The 18,418-nt window shown below is 39.2% G+C and overlaps 1 protein-coding gene across 1 annotated transcript in view; it reads right to left on the bottom strand.

Annotated features, from left to right (window-relative positions):
• The window catches only part of MME (membrane metallo-endopeptidase), a 135,920-nt gene that overhangs the window by 66,976 nt on the left and 50,526 nt on the right, over positions 1-18,418 (bottom strand). The window contains exons 3-7 of the mRNA XM_006867958.1: positions 13,389-13,550; positions 12,341-12,421; positions 12,151-12,246; positions 11,908-12,026; positions 8,563-8,628 (exon numbers count right to left, since the gene is read on the bottom strand). Coding sequence (XP_006868020.1) covers positions 8,563-8,628; positions 11,908-12,026; positions 12,151-12,246; positions 12,341-12,421; positions 13,389-13,550 — 524 coding nt within the window. The remainder of the gene's footprint in view (positions 1-8,562; positions 8,629-11,907; positions 12,027-12,150; positions 12,247-12,340; positions 12,422-13,388; positions 13,551-18,418) is intronic.

Genomic DNA, 18,418 nt, shown 5'->3' on the forward strand with positions numbered 1-18,418 from the left:
GCACTTAACAACAACAGAAATGGGACAAAAGTGAGGTCAAAGCCATAGAGGGTATCAGAAGTGCTACAGACAATGATGAATGGGCGTTTCTAGACAGAGGAGTCAAAGTCCAGAAGCAAGACCTTGGGAATCTAAGAGGCAAAGGAGGAGACACATAGCAGAACATGGGAGGCTGGGGCATGAAGGAATGATCTATCAAAAGGATTTTTTTTTTTTTTTAATTGAGGCTTTAATCCAGAATTTAGGCTAGAACTCAGGAGCACTTGGGAAGCCAGAGAATGGATGTTACCAAAAAGATCAACAATGAGAGTGAAAACAAGAGTATAGACTCATAAATGTAATGGGAAATCTACTAGACCTACCAATGCTGACAACATGTACCTCCTTTAAGTTCCAGCTTTTAAAACATGGGCTATGACAACAGAATTGAGAAGAAAAGGGACAGATGGCTTATAAAATGTTTGAGTCAGATCAGTTTGAGATTGTTAGAATTAGTAATCAGGTATGGGGCTGTAGGATGAACACTGGATTGTTAACCATAAGGTTGGCAATTCCACCCCACCAGCCACTCCTTAAAACCTTATATAGGGTTGCTATGAGTCAGGACTGACTTAACAGATCTTAACAAAAACAATATTCCCTTAGTTGTCCATGCCTCAGAGATAACACCCACAAATCAAGATGAGGAATCCAGAAAGGACCTGAGAGAGATCTGCTCCTTCCTTTTCCCTTTGCATTCCTCCTCTCTTTCCTTCATTCTTGCCCCTCAACCATTAATCCACTGATTCAGCAACATTTATTTGGTAACTTCTAAGGGCTAGAAGCTGAAACAGGTATTAGGTATATATTGTTGTTATGTGCCATGGAGTCGGTTCTGTACAGGGTTTCCAAGACTGTAAATCTTTAAGGGAGCAAAAAGCCTCATCTTTCTCCCGAGGAACAACTGGTAGTTTCTAACTGCTGACCATGAGATTAGCAGCCCGATTCGTAACCACTACGCTACCAGAGCTCCTTGAGTAAATACAACATAGCACTGCTCCCAGTGAATTTACAATTTCTTAGAACAAAATGGCATGAAATAAGCAGTGATAAAAACACTCAGGTGTTATGTGAGCATATGTTGTTAGGTGCCATCGATCATAGAGACCCTATGCACAACAGAATGAAACATTGCCTGATCCTGGGCCAACCTCATAATTGTTGCCATGCTATATGGGAGCATATAACTGTCTTCATCTAGTATTAACTTCCAGTGAAAATTTTCATGAGGCAGTGCCATCTAAACTGAGATTTAATGGGAGGCAAAAAGTCAGTTTATTGTACTATGGTGCCTATGTGTTGCTGTGATGCTGGAAGCTATTTTAAATACCATCAGGATCACTCACAGTACACAGGTTTCAGAAGAGATTCAAGACTAAGACAGACTAGGAAGAAGGAGAGGCAGACTATTTCTGAATGCTTACCCACTGAAAACCTTATGAATAAGAGCAGAACATTGACAAATACAGTGCCAGAAGATAAAACATTAAAACTAACACTGGAATATTGCCAGATATAGTGCTGGAAGATGAGCCTCTCAGGTTGGAAGGCACTCAAAATACCAATGAGGAAGAGCTGCCTCCTCAAATGAAGTTGAACATGATTATATGTATGGAGACCTTTTGAGACCTTTATTTACTGATAGGGCACAACTCAAAATGAGAAGAAACGGCTGCAAACCAAACACCCATTAATAATCAGAACATGGGAGGTATGAAGTATGAATCTAGGAAAATTAGAAGTTTCCAAAAATGAAATCAAATGTATAAAGATTGATACCCTACACATTAGTGACCTGAAATGGATTGGCATGAACTATTTTGAATCTGACAATCATATTGCTTACTATGCTGGAACACCAAATTCAAGAGGAATGGGATAGCTTTCATCATAGAAAAGCTTTCATCATATAAAAGAATATTTCAACATCTTTCTTGGAGTGCAATACTGTCTATGTTGGATAACATCCATATATCTACAAGGAAGAACAGTTAATACCACTATTATCTGAATTTACAAACCAACCATTAAAGTCAGTAATAATGAAATTGAAGAATTCTACCAACTTCTTCAGTGTGAAATTGATCATATACACAGTCAAGATGTATTGATAAGTATTAGCAGTGACTGGAATGCAAAAGTAGGAAACAAAAAAGAAAGGGTTAGCAGTTGGAAAATATGGCCTTGGTGATAGATGATACTGGAGATAGCATGAGAGAATTTTGCAAGATCAATGACATATTTATTGCAAATAGTTTTAAACAACATTAAACGCAATTAAGCACATGGACTTCACCAAATAGAATACATGGAAATCAAATTTACTACATCTGTGTAACTCAATATCACCAGCCAAAATTAGAACAAGGATGACTGTGGAACAGACCAATGGCTCATGTGTAAGTTCAAACAGAAGCTGAAGAAAACTAGAATAAGTCCACAAGATCTAAATATGACCTTGCACATATTCTACCTGAATCTACAAATAATTTCAAGACCAGATTTAATGCATTAGACACAAATGAGACCAGAAGAGTTGTGGGATGACAACAATATCATACAGGAAGAAAACAAAAGGTCATTAAAAAGACAGGAAAGAAATAAAAGACCAAAATAGATATCAAAAAAACCTCTGAAACTTGCTCTCCAGCATACAGGTGCTAAAGCAAACCAAGGAAATGAGGTAGTAAAAGATTAGGAACAGAACATTTCAAAGGCAGCTCGAGAAGAAAAGTATCATAATGAAATGTGCATAGATCTGGAATTACGAAACCAAAAGAGATGAACATGCTCAGCATTTCTCAAGCTGAAAAAAATTGAAGAAAACATTCAGGCCTTCACTTGCAATATTGATGGATTCTGTGGGCAAAATAGTGCATAATGCAGAAAGCATCAAAAGAAGATGGAAGGTATACACTATGTTACTGTATGAAAAAGATATGAACCAACCATTTCAAAAAAAGATAATAATCAACCATTTCAAGAAGTAGCATATGTTCAAGAACCAATTGTACTGAAGGAAGACAAATTGAAATCTTTTCAAAAACTGATACAGCACTGGATGTACTCATTCATCTGTGCCAAGAAATTTGTAAGACAGCTATCTGGCCAACCAATTGGAAGATATCCATATTTGTGCCCATTCCAAAGAGAGGTGACTCAATGGATTACAGAAATCATTGAACAATATCATTACTATCACATGCTAGTAAAATTTTGCTAAAGATAACTAAAAAACAACTGCTACAGTACATTGACAGGGTACTGCCAGAAATTCAAGCTGCATTCACAAGCTATGGATAACATTACAAAGAATGGGTATTCCAGAATACTTAATTGTACTCATGAGGAACCTGTACATAGACCAAGAAGCAGTCTTTTGAACAGAACAAGGGGGCACTGAATAGCATAAAATTAGGAAAGTTATGAAGAGCTTGGAATCAGGATTGGAGGATGACTAATTAACAACCTGTGATGTACAGATGATACAACCAGGCTTGCTGGAATCGAAGAGAACTTAAAATACTTACTGATGAAGATCAAAGACCAGAGTCTTCATTGTGTGTTGCACTTCAGTGTAAAGAAAACAAAAATCCTCACCACTGGACCAATAAATAACATCATGATAAATGGAGAAAAGATTGAAGTTGTCAAAGAGTTCATTTTTCTTGGATCTACAACCAACACTCAAGGAGGCAACAGTCAAGAAATCAAATGTACTGCATTAGGCTAATCTGTTGCACAAGACTTCGTTAAAGTGTTCAAAAGCAAAGATGACACTTTAAGGACTAAGGTATGCCTGACCCAAGCCACAGCATTTTCAATCACCTCGCATGCCTGTGAAAGTTGGACAATGAATAAAATAAGGAAGACCATAGAAGAATTGATGAATCTGAGTTATGGTGTTGGAGAAGAATTTTGAAAGCACCATGAACTGCCAGAAAAGTTCTTAGAAGCAAGGATGGCTAAACTTCATCTCTCATACTGCATACTTATTATCAAGAGGGACCAATCCCAAGAGAAGGACCTTATGCTTGGTAGAATGTAGGGTGAGTGGAAAAGAAGAAGAACCCAATGAGATGGAATGACAGAGTGACAGCAGCAGTGGACTTAGCCATAACAATAATTGTGAGGAAAGTGCAGGACAAAGCATTGTTTCACTCTGTTGTGTGTAGACTCACTATGAAATGGAACAGACTCAATGGCATCTAACAACAACAAGAAAGGAAGAAGACTGAGAAGATGGGTTGTGTGTGTATATAGCATTCCAGGAACTGGGAATGATACATGTGAAAATCTGTAAGATAATCAATGTTAACCAATGATACACAAAGATATTAAGAATTCTCCATATATTTATCTTCTCCACTAGACATTATTTTGTTACCCTTATCTTTTCACCTGTTTATTCAAGTTTTTTCCATGAAAGAAAAAAACAAAAGACTTAAGGGAACTTACTTCTTTCAGATAGCAAAGTAATGGGGAAACCAGAGTTAGCCTTTATTTGATAACTGATTGGCGATGCAGAGGAAACCAAATGGGGATTGCAGGTGGTAGTAATTGGAACAGTAGCAAATGTCACTGGGAAAATGAGAAAATAGAGATGAAAAGAAATAGCTATAGAGCTTCACTCTAAGGCATTTAGAAATCATTGGGAATGAGTACAGAAATATCCAAGTGTAGAATGAGAAGTAGATTTTATATGCTTGCTCCCTTCAACTAGAAGGAGGTGCTTGAAGTTCTGAGCTTTGTGTTGAGAAGGATTGTAAGGTCTGAGGTGAGAAGAAATGAGTCCTGAGATCCAACGGCCATGGTTATGGAAGTAAAGCAAGGCAGGGAGGTTGTGTACGTTTGCTGGTCTGATCTTAATCAATGGATGGCAAATAATTTTAGCAGATGATAATTTCTAGGCTAGTAGGGACTGTGTTGCTGAGTTTTCACTATTGTTTTGCTGATTTAAAGAGCTAAGCACTTCCGGCAAGATGATGGACTAGGCAAATGCACTGCATGAACCCTCTACAACAAAGATACAAGAAACCAAATAAAAGTGACACAGATGAAACTTTTGGCATACTGAACTTGAGAAGAAAGGTTAGAGAGGTAGTCAGAGTGCTTGCTGGGAGGAGAGGCTCAGCAGGGACAAGGAGACAATGAGAGAGACTGTGGAATGACTGGTCTGACGTGGCTTGACCATCAGTGAGCAGCTTTGGCAGTGGCTTGGAAAAGCAGAGTGGTGCATATGCTGGGAAAAGTGTGATTGATTCTTTTTCTGCACTTTCCCCTGATGATCAAAAGTGTGGCCCACCCTCATCCACCCACAGGGCAGACCCTGAACTCCAGGAGTAAGAGTCATGCCATTGGGAGCCATGCCAGTGTGATGTGGGGGCAGGCTGTGCAGCTTTGATGTACCAATTTGGTGCCTGGATTCAGATAGGTTCAGCTCCAGACCACAGCTTTCCTGTGGTCTTAGCAGACACTCGGACTAGCTTCACTGAGGGTACCCACGAACTACTTCCGGATTGAGTGCCCTGAATATAGATAACTCTGAGACCAATAGGAACTCCTCTAGACCCAGGAACTCTGCTGTCACAACCCTTTCCCAACCACCTTGTGAGCTCCTAGAAGCCCACCAGAAGATTTTCCCTGAGTCCAATAACTGCACTGTTTGGTTTTACAAATATTGCAACCCCATAAGGCTTCTGAAGCAACAATTTTAGCTCACCCAAAGAAACAAAAGAAAATGGCCAAAGATACAGAGCCAGAAAACAAATGGCCAAGATGCAGAGCCAGAAAACATTTCTGAAGAAGAAAATGTAACAGAAAGATCAAGGAAAGTAAGAAGAACACAATAAAACTTCAGAAGAATTCAGGGACAAACAGAAATAATAAATGCAAAATTTGAAACAATACAAAACCTGCAATTAGAAATCCAGAAGATTAATACTAAGATATCAAAAATGGATAATACACTGAAAGGGCAAAAGAGTAGCTGTAAAGCAATGGAAGCCTAAATTAGTGAGCTTGAAGAGAAATCTCTCAATACTAGTATGCTAGGAGTACAAACAGAAAAAAGAATGAAAAAATTCAAAGTAAGCTTAAGAGTTATGTGAGTCACCAAGAAAAGGAACAACTTATGGGTGGTCAGATTCCAGAACAGCAAGAGACAAACACAGAAAAATTGTCAAAGAGTTTTTGGAAGAAAATTTCCCTAACATCATGAAAGATGAGAAGATAAGCATACAAGAAGCACAACGAATGCCAAATATGGTATATCCCAACAGATCTGTGTTGGAAGAAGTGCAGCCAGAGTGCTCCTTGGAGGCCAGGATGATCAAACTTGGTCTCTCATACTTTGGACACATTGTCAGGAGGGACCAGTCACTGGAGAAGGATATCATGTGTGGTAAAATGGAGGGTCAGAGAAAAAGAGGAAGACCCCCAGTGAGATGGACTGGCAAAGTGACAACATCAATAGGGTCAAGCATAGCAACGATTTTGAGGTTGGCCCAGGACTGGGCAGTGTTTCATTCTGATATGCATAGGGTTGCTATGTGTCGGTACTGCGTAGTGGTTACGAATCGGGCTGCGAACCGGAAGGTCAGCAGTTCGAAACTACCAGCTGCTCCGCGGGAGAAAGATGAGGCGATCTGCTCCCGTAAAGATTTACAGCCTCGGAAACCCTATTCAGGGTCGCTATGGGTCGAAACCGACTCGATGGCACTTAACAACAACAACAACAACAACAACACATATCTCAGGTTGCATAAGTGTCTTCCTCCAATCCGATTGTCATATTCTTCTTCATATAATCCAACTTCTTTGATTATTTCCTCAGCATACTGATTAAGTATGATGAAAGGATATAATCCTGGCACACAACTTTCCTTATTTTAAACCATTCAGTATTCCCTTGTTCTGTCTGACCAGCTGCTTCTTGGTCTATGTACAGGCCCTCAGAAGTATGATAAAATCTTCTGGAATGATCATTCTTTGCAATATTATCCATAGTCTGTTATGATCCACATAGTCTAATACCTTTGAATAGTCAATAAAACACAAGTAAACATCTTTGTGGTACTCTCTGCTTTCCACCAGTATCAATTGGACATCAACCAAAATCAGATATCATTTATATCCTCTTCTGAATTTAGCTTGAATTTCTGGCAGTTCCCCATTGATGTACTGATGCAGCCATTTTAAAATTATCTTCAGTAATATTTTATTTGCATGTGATATTAGTGATATTGTTCAATGATTTCACCATTCCGTTGGATCACCCCTCTTTGGAATGGGCACAAATATGGATCTTTTCCATCAGCTGGTCAGGTAGTTGCCTTCCAAATTTCTTGGTATAGCTGAGTGAGCACCTCCAGTGATGCATCTATTTATTGAAACATCTCAATTTTTATTTGGTCAATTTGTGGAGTTTTGTTTTTTTCCAATGACTTCAATGTAGCTTAGAATTTTCATTCAATACCATCAGTTCTTGATCAATCTGCTGTTGTAGTTAAGTGCTATCATATGGTGGTTGGTGGTTATGTGCCGTGAAGTCAGTTCCAACTCATAGTGACCCTGTATAGTGTTTCCAATATTGTAAATCTTTACTGGAGCAGAAAGCTTCATCTTTCTCTCACAGAACCGCTGGTAGTTTTGAACTGTTGACCATGAGATTAACAGCCCGACTCATAACGACTATGTTACCAGAGCAGCTTCATGTGGTATCTACCTCTCAAAATAATTAAACATTGACTAATTCTTTTTGATACAGTGGTTCTGTGTAATCCTTCCATCTTCTTTTGATGCTTCTTACATCATTCACTACCTTGCCCCTTTGTTGCTGTTAAGTGCCATCGAGTCGATTTCAACTCATAGTGACCCTGTATAGTGTTTCCGAGGAATGGCTAGTGAGCTTGAACCTCAACCTTGTGGTTCAAACTGCCTTTGCAGTACAATGCATTAACCTACAGTGCCACACCAGGACACATTTGATTTTTTTCCCCCATAGAATCCTTCAATATTGTGAGTCGAAGTTTGAATTTTTTCTTCAGTTCTTTCCGCTTGAAAACTGCTGAATGTGGCTCCACACTAGACTATGATAAATCTGATCAGTTTTTTTAATGATCCTATTGAGAAGTTAACTCAATCATGTAAAGTGAGTTTTTTAAATGGGGCATGTAAATACCAAAAAATCAATATACAAATAAGGTGTTTTAAGTTTCCTTTTGTTTTTTAAAGTTAACTACTTCTTCTCTACTGAGCCTAGTAATTAAAGGTAGTGCTACTGTTGTAGTTATGTGCCATGGAGTCTGTATCGACCCAGAGAGACCCTATACACAACAGAACGAAACACTGCCTGGTCCTGTGCCAACCTCACCATCATTGCTACGCAATGATTTTAAGTATCTGTCCCAAGTGAAGAACATCAAAGTGTTAAGTGTAAATTTGGCCTTAGTCTTTTTCATTATTCCTAAGTTTATATCAGACAATACTGTAAGTTATTCTTATTTTCTTTGTTTATTTTACCTCTTCATATATTCCAGTGCATTCATAGTAGTCTCTGGAGGGAAGGCCAAGTCGAGGCTGATCAAGCTATAAAAAACACAAAGCATAAAGAAGAATAAACCAATGAGCTGAGAAAGAACAGCTGAACAAAATACAATCATGGCTATCTATGAGCAAGATAATAATCTTCTTGCTTTTTATATGGGTTATATATAATCAGACACTGAATGCACATGTAATCAGGAAATGAGTTGTACTGATGGGTAGTTACAAAGCCTATATAATTGTGCTTCAGATATTTGGAGAAAGCAGAAGAGAACTTTTCTCAGTAGAAAAGTCTATTGAGAAAGATTGTTTCTGTAAAGGTACTGCAAAGAATGATTTCTCTCACTGGACCATTTCCTGGTTCCACCTGGCTCCACTCTAGACTATGATAAATCTGAGTGCTCCAGTCATTTTTAGTGCAGAATAGAAAGAGGAGATAAATGAAGACATGTTATAATCTAGAATTAGGATGTTTCTAAATTGCACATTTATAGAACCTTTTCGTTTCTTGAAATTGCAATACATTTATTCTTCACTTACTGACATGGTTAGGTTCCAAAGATCAGATTATGCGAAAATCAACATTATGTGAAAATGAAGGCGGACCACATCACCTCACCCCCACACCTGTACTGTGAATGTCTGGCCCTTGTCTGAGGTCACCTGAGACCGCTGCGTCCACCCCACTACTGCCTGCAGGACAGAGCTGCCAGTCTTTCAGAGCAGGGTGGCCCAAACACTGCCCTTCCTCCCCATTCCTGGGGATCCCACCCTCTCTTACCCTCACCATAAGGATTGTCCTAGCTCATCCCTTCAAAGAACCCAAAATGCCCTTGGTGGGCAGAAGGGTCTAGGTGCGAAATGTGGCATGCATAATGCCTAATAGGTTTCCCCTCTGGCCCCTCACCCAAATATCTCCCAGATCTTACTGGGTGGCCCTGGCCCCCTCCACCACCATGTCCCTATGAGAATTGACAATTCAGATCACCCTCTGAGTCTGAGATGGCCAGGCCCAGCCTCTGTCCTTGTCCTAAAACTGCAGCTGCCTCTGGCCACTCATCTGCTGGTCCCACCCCCACCCAGGTAACCTGTTCCACCCCCAGGAGCAAACATAAAGGAAGCCTAAGGGGCTGCACAGGTGCTGACTAACTGACGCGAGGTTCCATGGTCCTGGGCATCTGAGTGCCTCATCTCAGGTCTCCTGACAGAGTCTGTCTCAGTGCTGCTGCCCCTGGCAGCTGGGAGCTAGGACCAGAACCCAGTGTCTCACTTTTTCCATAGCACAGAGAGTGGCCCACATTCACCTTCAGGACTCTGGCTGACACTGCCCCAGCCTCAGTCCCTTGTGGGTACCCAGGGTCCTTCAGGCAGCATCCTGTCCTTGCTGGGCCCACTCCAGCCCCTTTCCTGCTTTGCCTAAGGGCCTGGTAGCTCAGTGAGACTATAGCCCCTCTCCTCCTGTTCCTGTTGTTAAGTGCAGTCAAGTTGGTTCTGACTCATAGCAATCCTATATGGGATTCCCAAGGAGCATTTGGTGGTTTTGAACCACCAATCTTGTGCTTAGCAGTCCAGTGTTTACCTTACTGTGCGACAGCATGTAGTACGAGCTTCCTATCAATGTGCACATGTCAGGGATCTCAGCATTTGTTACAGTCAAATGTGCATCATTAATGCACAAAATAGGTAGAATTTTTTACTATTGTGTGTGAGTGTGAAATGTCAGATAACAAGACAGTCATTGAATGAGGAGTAGGTGTATTTTCCCTTGGGTCAGGGAGGGGGACTTTCTTCTACTCCTACTGTCAGTTGGAATCCATTCCTATTGGTGGAAGGAGGTCTTATCTGTCAAGTTCATTTGGGTGAGTTGAAAAATGGACATTCTGGCAAGTATTATTTTGTGATCGACCACACTGAAGGAATGGAGATTTCTCCTTTGCCAGTCCCAATGTTGTTCAGAAGGCTCCAGACACCCACTAAAGAGTGAAGAGAAAATTTAGGTCAGTTCTAGTGTGTGGTTCACCTTGGATCTCCAAGTGACAGTTACCTGAACATTTAGGTAACTGTGAGATTGTGTCCCATTCACTTCATGGCAAGATGGGGAAGAAGGTAAGCCAGGCAATTTATGATCTAAAGTGAGAATGCTTATACCTAAGAACACAACTCAAAAAGGTCTGGGAAAGTAGCCCCACATTGAAGGGCCTGCTCCTTCTCAGCCTGCCAGCCTTTCTTACTTCATTTTTCACTGTGATTTTGCAGTGCGCTGGCATTTCAGAGTCAAAGGGGGAAAAAATTGGGAGAAATATTAGAAGATGTTTTTGTGGTTATGTGCCATTGATTCAGTTCCAACTCATAGCAACCTTGCATAGGGTTTCTGAGGAGCAGCTTGTGGGTTTGAACTGCTGACCTTGTGGTTCGCATTCCAGTGCTGATCCTACAGTGCCACATCAGGACTCCATATTAGATAAGAGCTGAAGTCAATCTCTTCCTGATTTGAATACAAATGACCCAAGGGTCTATGCAATAATGAGCTGATCTTGTAACTTGTAACATTGGACTTAGTTTCTTGTACAAATTACTTTTGTCCATTCCAATGTACTCTTTTTTAGTCTCTTCTTGGGTAGCACCTAAATAGTTAACATTAAAAAGACATAAAACAAAACAAAATCTCTCTACTAAAGCCACTGGAGTCCTGGTGTGGCACTATAAGGTAAGCACTGCAGTGTACCTATAAAGTCAGTGGCTCCAGCCCACCGATCATACCTGGGAAACTCTACACATGGTCGTTATGAGTCAGAACAAACTCAACAGCACTTAGCAACAAGAGCCATTTTAGAAGAATGGTACTTTATCTACTTTATTAAGAAAACTGTTAGTTATTTTTCATACAGAACCAAAATTATGTTCAAAATCCCTTTTCTGAGGTTTTTTTAAAAAAAAAACACAAATAGGACTTCTGGTTTCCAGTCCCACAAAGCTTATACAAATCCAAGTAGGTTCTTGTATGAATACACAGAGAAATCAGTTGCTTCTTTAAGAAGGAGGGATCTACGGTTTTTCAATTCTTTTCATTTGTTTTATGAAGGAAGACATATCTACAACAGAAGTAACAGGAAAAAAGAGATAAATGTCTGTAACAGAGTGGTAAGAAAATGCTTTTAAACTGGGAATCCAAATCTCAGGGCGAGAGTGAATTTACTATCACCTTGCCCAGGCAATTCCAATTAGAATATGCATGATTTCTTAAATATCAGTAATAACAATGTGTGGGGCCGTTTTGTCACAATCTGAAGATATCTCGGGCTAACTGCCTCACAAACTTACATGAATTATGTGGTTCATAGAATTCTTATCATCGGTGCCAACAAAAAAATTAATCAGGACTTTTTTCCCGTACTTAGAATTCAGTCGTGCAATAGATTTCTCAGCTGTCCAGGAAGCACCTAAAGCAATGAAAGGTAAAATATATCCTTAGAAGCTTTAGTACATTAACACAATAATATACTATAATGTAGATTATTATATGGGAACTATTTTTAAGAAGAAAAGAAAGAAAAATTGCTTTACCATGTGTTTGTTCCCAGTTTTCTGTGGCTACTGGCCAGTCATATATATCTGGTAACAGTTTGAGCAATGGATCTCCACCTCTGTTATCAATAGCAGCTTTTGAACAAACAACAAAAATAAATTCAATATAAACTTATGCATATTTTCTCAATAAGTATTCACACTTCTGAGATTGAATAAGAGTACTTACATTCATTTATACAAGACCTGTACAGTGTTTTTGCCTTCTGCACTGCTACTATATCTTCAGGTTTGGGTTCCTCAAGGACATCTGAAAATAGGACATTTAATAAAATGCATCAACATAATAGCTCATTTGCAGCTGTAATTAACATTTTCAATGTAGGTTCAGCAAAAACTCTGCTTTACTAGATATATGTTCCCTCCCTCCCTTACTCCAACATTCTAGAGGACAAACCAAATCCCTTATCAGATCATTATTCCTAGTGCAAAATCAGGAATTAGTTTTATTAGTCAAGTTAGATGAAAGTGTTTTTGACTAGATTATCTTTGTGTGTGTGTTAGCAGTGATGTGCATGTTTACTGATCTGTCCTAGAGAATAGTCATTTATCTTGAAACTGAGATTTAAAAGAAAGCAAGTAACAATACAAAGGAATTTGGAATTTCAAATAGATGGTTCTCTTGACAATTGGAAAATTATTATCTTTATATGATTTTACTCTTCATACTCTAAGTGAATCCTTCTCATTGTGTAGATGTTAGAAACTAGCAAAGATTGTTTTTCTACAAAGTAACTTCTAGAAGAAAACAGAATAATGAAAGATAGTACAGGATGACCATGGACTTTCTTAACTTCCAAAGGAAAGTGCCTTAGCTGGGTTAGAATCAGTTGATCAATTCTGAGGAGTAATCTTAGAATATATATATATATATATATATATATAAAATGTCCGTTAGTGCAACCTCAACACCCAGGTAGGGATAGGGGAACCAGGTGGAGAAGTGTATGGCAATCATTTATTTGTTTTCTTCTATAACATAGCATAAAGACAATACCTCCAGGGATGATACAGAGCATACCATGTGTGCACCTACAAAGGAAATCAGTAGTCTACACATCTGCCTCAGTGTGTACCTACCTTGGAGTGACTCTGGTGGGCCACAAAATCTGACTTTGATGTTTTGCAAACTGCTCTGTGATGATTAATAGTTGTATCTTAAAAGGAGGATACATTAGGAGATAAATCTTTAGTGCACACAAACAAACTTGACCAACCTTTCAAAACAACTTCTAGTTCATCTCTTAAAATGTCAAAGTTACTGTAACGGGAACTGGTTTCAGGAATGATGTTGCGTTTCAACCAGCCTCCACAAGCGTATTTGAAAAAATCTGTACAGGGTTCAACAGTGGGATCCATGTTCTCAATCAGTCGAGCAGCTGAAAGACCAGATAAAGGACCAGGTAAAAACTAGGGTTGTATATCTTAAGCACTTTCAAAGGGGAAGAAAGATACACATTGTTTAATCTTTACTATTAAGCACTCTAGACCAACATTCCTTTTTATAACTTATGTAACTGATTCATTGGAATGATGAATACCAGCTGTGTGTTGACTGACTTATTCTTGAGAGGTCTGGGTTCCCCTCACTTCTCTTCTCAAGTAACTGAGGTTCTTACTAGTTCCTATCTCAGAAAAAAGAGTGGCCTACTTTGTTTTGGTTGTCACCTGCATGGAGTAAACATAATACCGCTCTTTACGCTTATAATGTTAGTTGTTGATTCTGCTCTTACAAGTGCTGAGACGTAAAAGTCTTTGAGACTTCAAAGGATGAAGAACTGTTAATGGATTTAGCATTATAGTAAGGATCCTAAGCTATCATTATTACTTCTTGGACCTTGCTTACAAGATATTTGCAATTTAAACCTGACATTTGATTTACATTTGTTTATGTATGTAGCATCTGTCATTAAAAAATGGTCTCTATCAGTTTGCTAGTTTGTCTATGTCCACTCTGCAAATCAACCAGCTTTGGATATTTACAAGTAACTGTGCTAGGTACTGTAGTTAGGAGAAAAATTTCCAAAACATGAATTATTACCAACTGAACAGAAGAATAAAATATGCACAGGAGGGTCCAATGCCCACAATTTTTATATCTTGAAAAATTAAAGAAAACCTTGCCACTAGCCTCTCAACTGTTTTTCTAACACACGTTGAATTGTTTGTCAGTGAAGACAAAAGAGCAACCGAGAATTCAGCTCTATCAAGATAGTTCTCAAACAAGCTTTTGAAAATCCTTTACTTTCTAAAGTAATTAATCAATTAATTAAAAACTTCAAACAAGTGCTGAGCTGTGTGGAGTTTTTCTACTTGGTCTGGTAAATGTGCTTTCCAGCTGAGCTTCAAGCTTTCATTTCCAACCACCTTCTGGTCTTTCTGGGCAGTCTCCAAGCCAGTTCCTCTCTTGGCTTTTATACTTTGGTGCACAGCACAGTTATCATGGCTTTCTAGGTCTGAAACCTTGAGTAAAACTCTGTGTTTCTCCCTCATCGGGGTAATTTCTTCTCTTTTGCCTACCTCTTTCTCTCTATATATAGTGTCAACTTTGTTTATACTTTCATTCTTTTTTGACAAGAATCTACACACCATGCATCTCTCCCTACTCTTATACACTGTGCACATCTTTTACAGAGTAAACTTCCTTAAAAAGAAAAGCATTTTACACTGGCTACTCCTTTTGTCGAAATCCTGGTGTGATGCTGTGTGTTAATGCATCAGACTGCAAAGCCACTTGAACTGCAAGGTCAGTGGTTCAAGCTCACCAGCTGCTCCTTGGAAACCCTATACAGGGTCGCTATGGGTCGGAATCGACTTGACGGAACTTCACAACAACAACAACAACACTATTTTTGTCAGTAGCTGGGCATTGTCCAGACTAAACAAGTTATTTAATTTGGCCTCTAAACCTTTACCAGACTCAATGTACTTCTCTACTATCTCAGTTTTATCCTTTTTACTCTTTTAGACAAACTCTCTTCCCCAACCAGGTGGAAATGCCCGATGTGCCACAAACACTCCAAGGGTTTTCATACCGGTGTGCCTTTGTTCCTGGCCCTTACTCTAACCAGAACAGTCCTCAGTATCCTACCACTGTAACTTTCCCTCTGCTTCCCTCTAAATCCTACTCATTCCCAGAAGCTGTCAGGACTTCAAGCCTAAGTGAATATTTGCCCTGCTGTTTTCTGTTTTATTCATTCTTTAATGCATACGTTATGCTACTTTGCCTTCCCAGTAACTGCCTTCCCAGCAAGCCAGTTGATGGTATGAACCTCTTTGTATTCCCATCACCCAACTAGCACAGACCTAGGTAACTGAGGTGCAATATGACTACATGTGAGTATCACCGAATCACTGTTACTCCCTCCTCAAACACATCCCTCTCATTTGACCATCTTCCTTCACCTGCCTATTGTTCCCATTGTATTTCAGGTCCTCATTCTCCCAGGCTCTACTGATGCCCTCATGCCCAAGTTATGACCCTGGACCTCTTTACAACTCAGTCAGATAAGCTTTCTCATTTTTGTCAGCATACAATTCCACCACTCACAGGTTTCCAATACAGCTCTATTGCAGTCAGAATAAAATCTAGATTCCACAGCATACTCTAACCCTAGTATATATCAAGTGACACTTCTCTTCCATTATTTTCTCACATGAGCCCTCTTTTCTCCAGTTAAAAACCAGCTGCCATTAAGTCAATTCCAGCTCACAACCGCCCTGTGTGTGTCATAGTAGAACTGAACTCCATAGAGTTTTCAGCGGCTGAGTTTTCAAGAAGCAGGTTGCCAGGCCTCTCTTCTGAGGTGCTTCTGGGTGGGTTTGAACTGCCAACTTCACAGCAGCCCAGCGCTTAATCACTTGTGTCACTCAGGGAGTACATGTGCTCCAATTAAACAAGTGTCTTCCAATTCTGATATGAAATACTTTTATAGTTTCCTAATTCTCTAACTTTGACATGTTGCCCCAGTTCCGGACCCCTGATGACATTTCCTCTTTTCATTTCTAATATGAAACTTCATATTAGAAATCACAGGCATTTTCAAAGTCTAGTTTAAATCTGTGGCACTGTAGGATGAGCACTTGGCCACAAGGTCAGTTTTGGCTACAAGGTTGGCAGTTCAAACTCACCAGCTGGTCCTCAGAAACCCTATACAGAGTCACTAAGAGTCAGAACCAATTCGAAGGCACTGAACAACAATAACACTTCATAAAGGATTGTCCTTAGCGAGTCCTTATCAGGTTGCATGACTGTCTTTGTCTGGAGGCAAATTCAGCATTTCCTCCTTTGGAATGTCTTTTCCAGTTCTCTCATAGAGCCAAACACTGTGCTCAATAGAGACTTTAACTGAAATCTAAGGGAAAGATTAGGAAATTGACCTAAAATGATAGAAAAAGAAAATCCCTTGAACTTTGAAGAAAATAATATATGATGACAGGGGAAATGGAAATACATAGGGTTATCATGTAAAGTGAGGAACCAGAAAAATGGAGACCGAAAGAAATGCTAACTAAAAATGTTCTAAGAACACATTTTATACGATTTTATATAACGCTTCTCTTTTAAAATACTTAAAAAATAAACAGAAACTTAATGTTGTAAAGTCCAATGTCATTTTAGAAGCAAGTGTTATTTTCTTCCCCTCTCTCAGGGAAATGGATGGTGTATGTCATAATACTACAACAGCAATAAACTCCTACTCAGGAGACTAATGATGAACAATTCTTGTTGACTGTTTAGAAATAGTACCTGCCCTTTGAAACACCTCAAAAAAAAAAAGATGAATGGTGGATCCAGTTCTGTGCTTGTGAATGCAAATCCACTGCCCACATGAATTCAACTGTACTTTCTTTCCACAAAGAACTATTGCCCTTCCCCTCCTAGCTTGAATTTACTCACCTGCCAGTACAGTTAAACTACACTAGCATCTGAACAACAAACTAAAGTAGCAGTATTTCCTTTGACCACACTGCTCATCTGAGCAGGGGACTTCGAATCACTTCAAAGAGAGTTCTCTAACCTGATGAATATTTTGGGGCCATGGGCCAAGGCAACTCATGGGCTAGCACTTTTAAGCTGGGTCTTTGATCAACTTTCCTTTAATCTCTTATCGTGGGTTTGATTCTCATTTTGCACCTTATCCTCCGGACCTCCTCTGTTGCTGACTTTTCTTTGAAGTCAGCAGTAGACCTGTGGGCAGAAGGGCCGTAGGAAACAGACGCATAACTGTCAAACTAATTGTAATTGTTTTTATGTTTTGTACTTTGTTTTGAATTACTCAGCCTCTCCACATAGCCACACCTGGGTTCTTCAGATGTTTCCTTATCTGTGGGTCTCTGACTTCTGAGTAAACAAATGTGGTTTCAAAACAAACACAAATCATTCACTTAAAGAAGTAGACATTAATAATGATGTGGATTTCTGGTGTGGCGTTGTGGGTTAATGTGCCAGACTGCAAAGCCGTTTGAACTAGGAGGTCAGTGGTTCAAGCTTACCAGTCACTCCTTGGAAATTCTATATAGGGTTGCTATGGGTCAGAACCGACTCGACAGCACTTAACAGCAACAATAACAATGATGACGTAGCAAAGGCAAATGAACTGATGTGGAATTTTTGGCCAGATATTGTAAAGTGAAAGGAATAGTACACTATGATTTCTAAAAACCTGAATAAACGCACAGAAAGTTTATAAGGATATATTCTATGGTGTTTACAGCAGTTATATCTGAGTGGAGTATGTTTAATTTTTTATTATTTGCTTATCTTTATTTTCCAATTGGTATTATATGAATAGGCATTGCTTCTGCAATAAAAAAAAGTTTATTTTTAATTTAAGAAAATAGTCACAGAGTGACAAGAAAAATAAACTTCTATTAATAATGAGTTATTTCTTATGAATGACAATTCTGAATGTTCTGGGCTGATAATAAATGACACACCATCCCCCCCCACCCCCACCCCCCAGTTAATCTTCTTGTAACATTCTCCCAACTTATTTTATTATGGAATTTAAAAAACAAGCTGAACTACCATTTGAGAAGTTTATTAATTACTATATTTATTACTGAGTATCTGTTGTGTATGTATGGGTTGGGAGATGTTATACATGCTGGGAAAATGCTTGAGTTCTGAAGATCTCTGGATAGCATAAACAGCGTGCATTAGATTGTTGTTGTTGTTGTTAAGTGCCGTCGAGTCGGTTCCGACCCATAGCGACCCTGTACAGGGTTTCCGAGGGTGTAAATC

Source organism: Chrysochloris asiatica, unplaced genomic scaffold (genome assembly GCF_000296735.1).
Source record: "Chrysochloris asiatica unplaced genomic scaffold, ChrAsi1.0 scaffold00113, whole genome shotgun sequence".
Classification (NCBI taxonomy): domain Eukaryota; kingdom Metazoa; phylum Chordata; class Mammalia; order Afrosoricida; family Chrysochloridae; genus Chrysochloris; species Chrysochloris asiatica.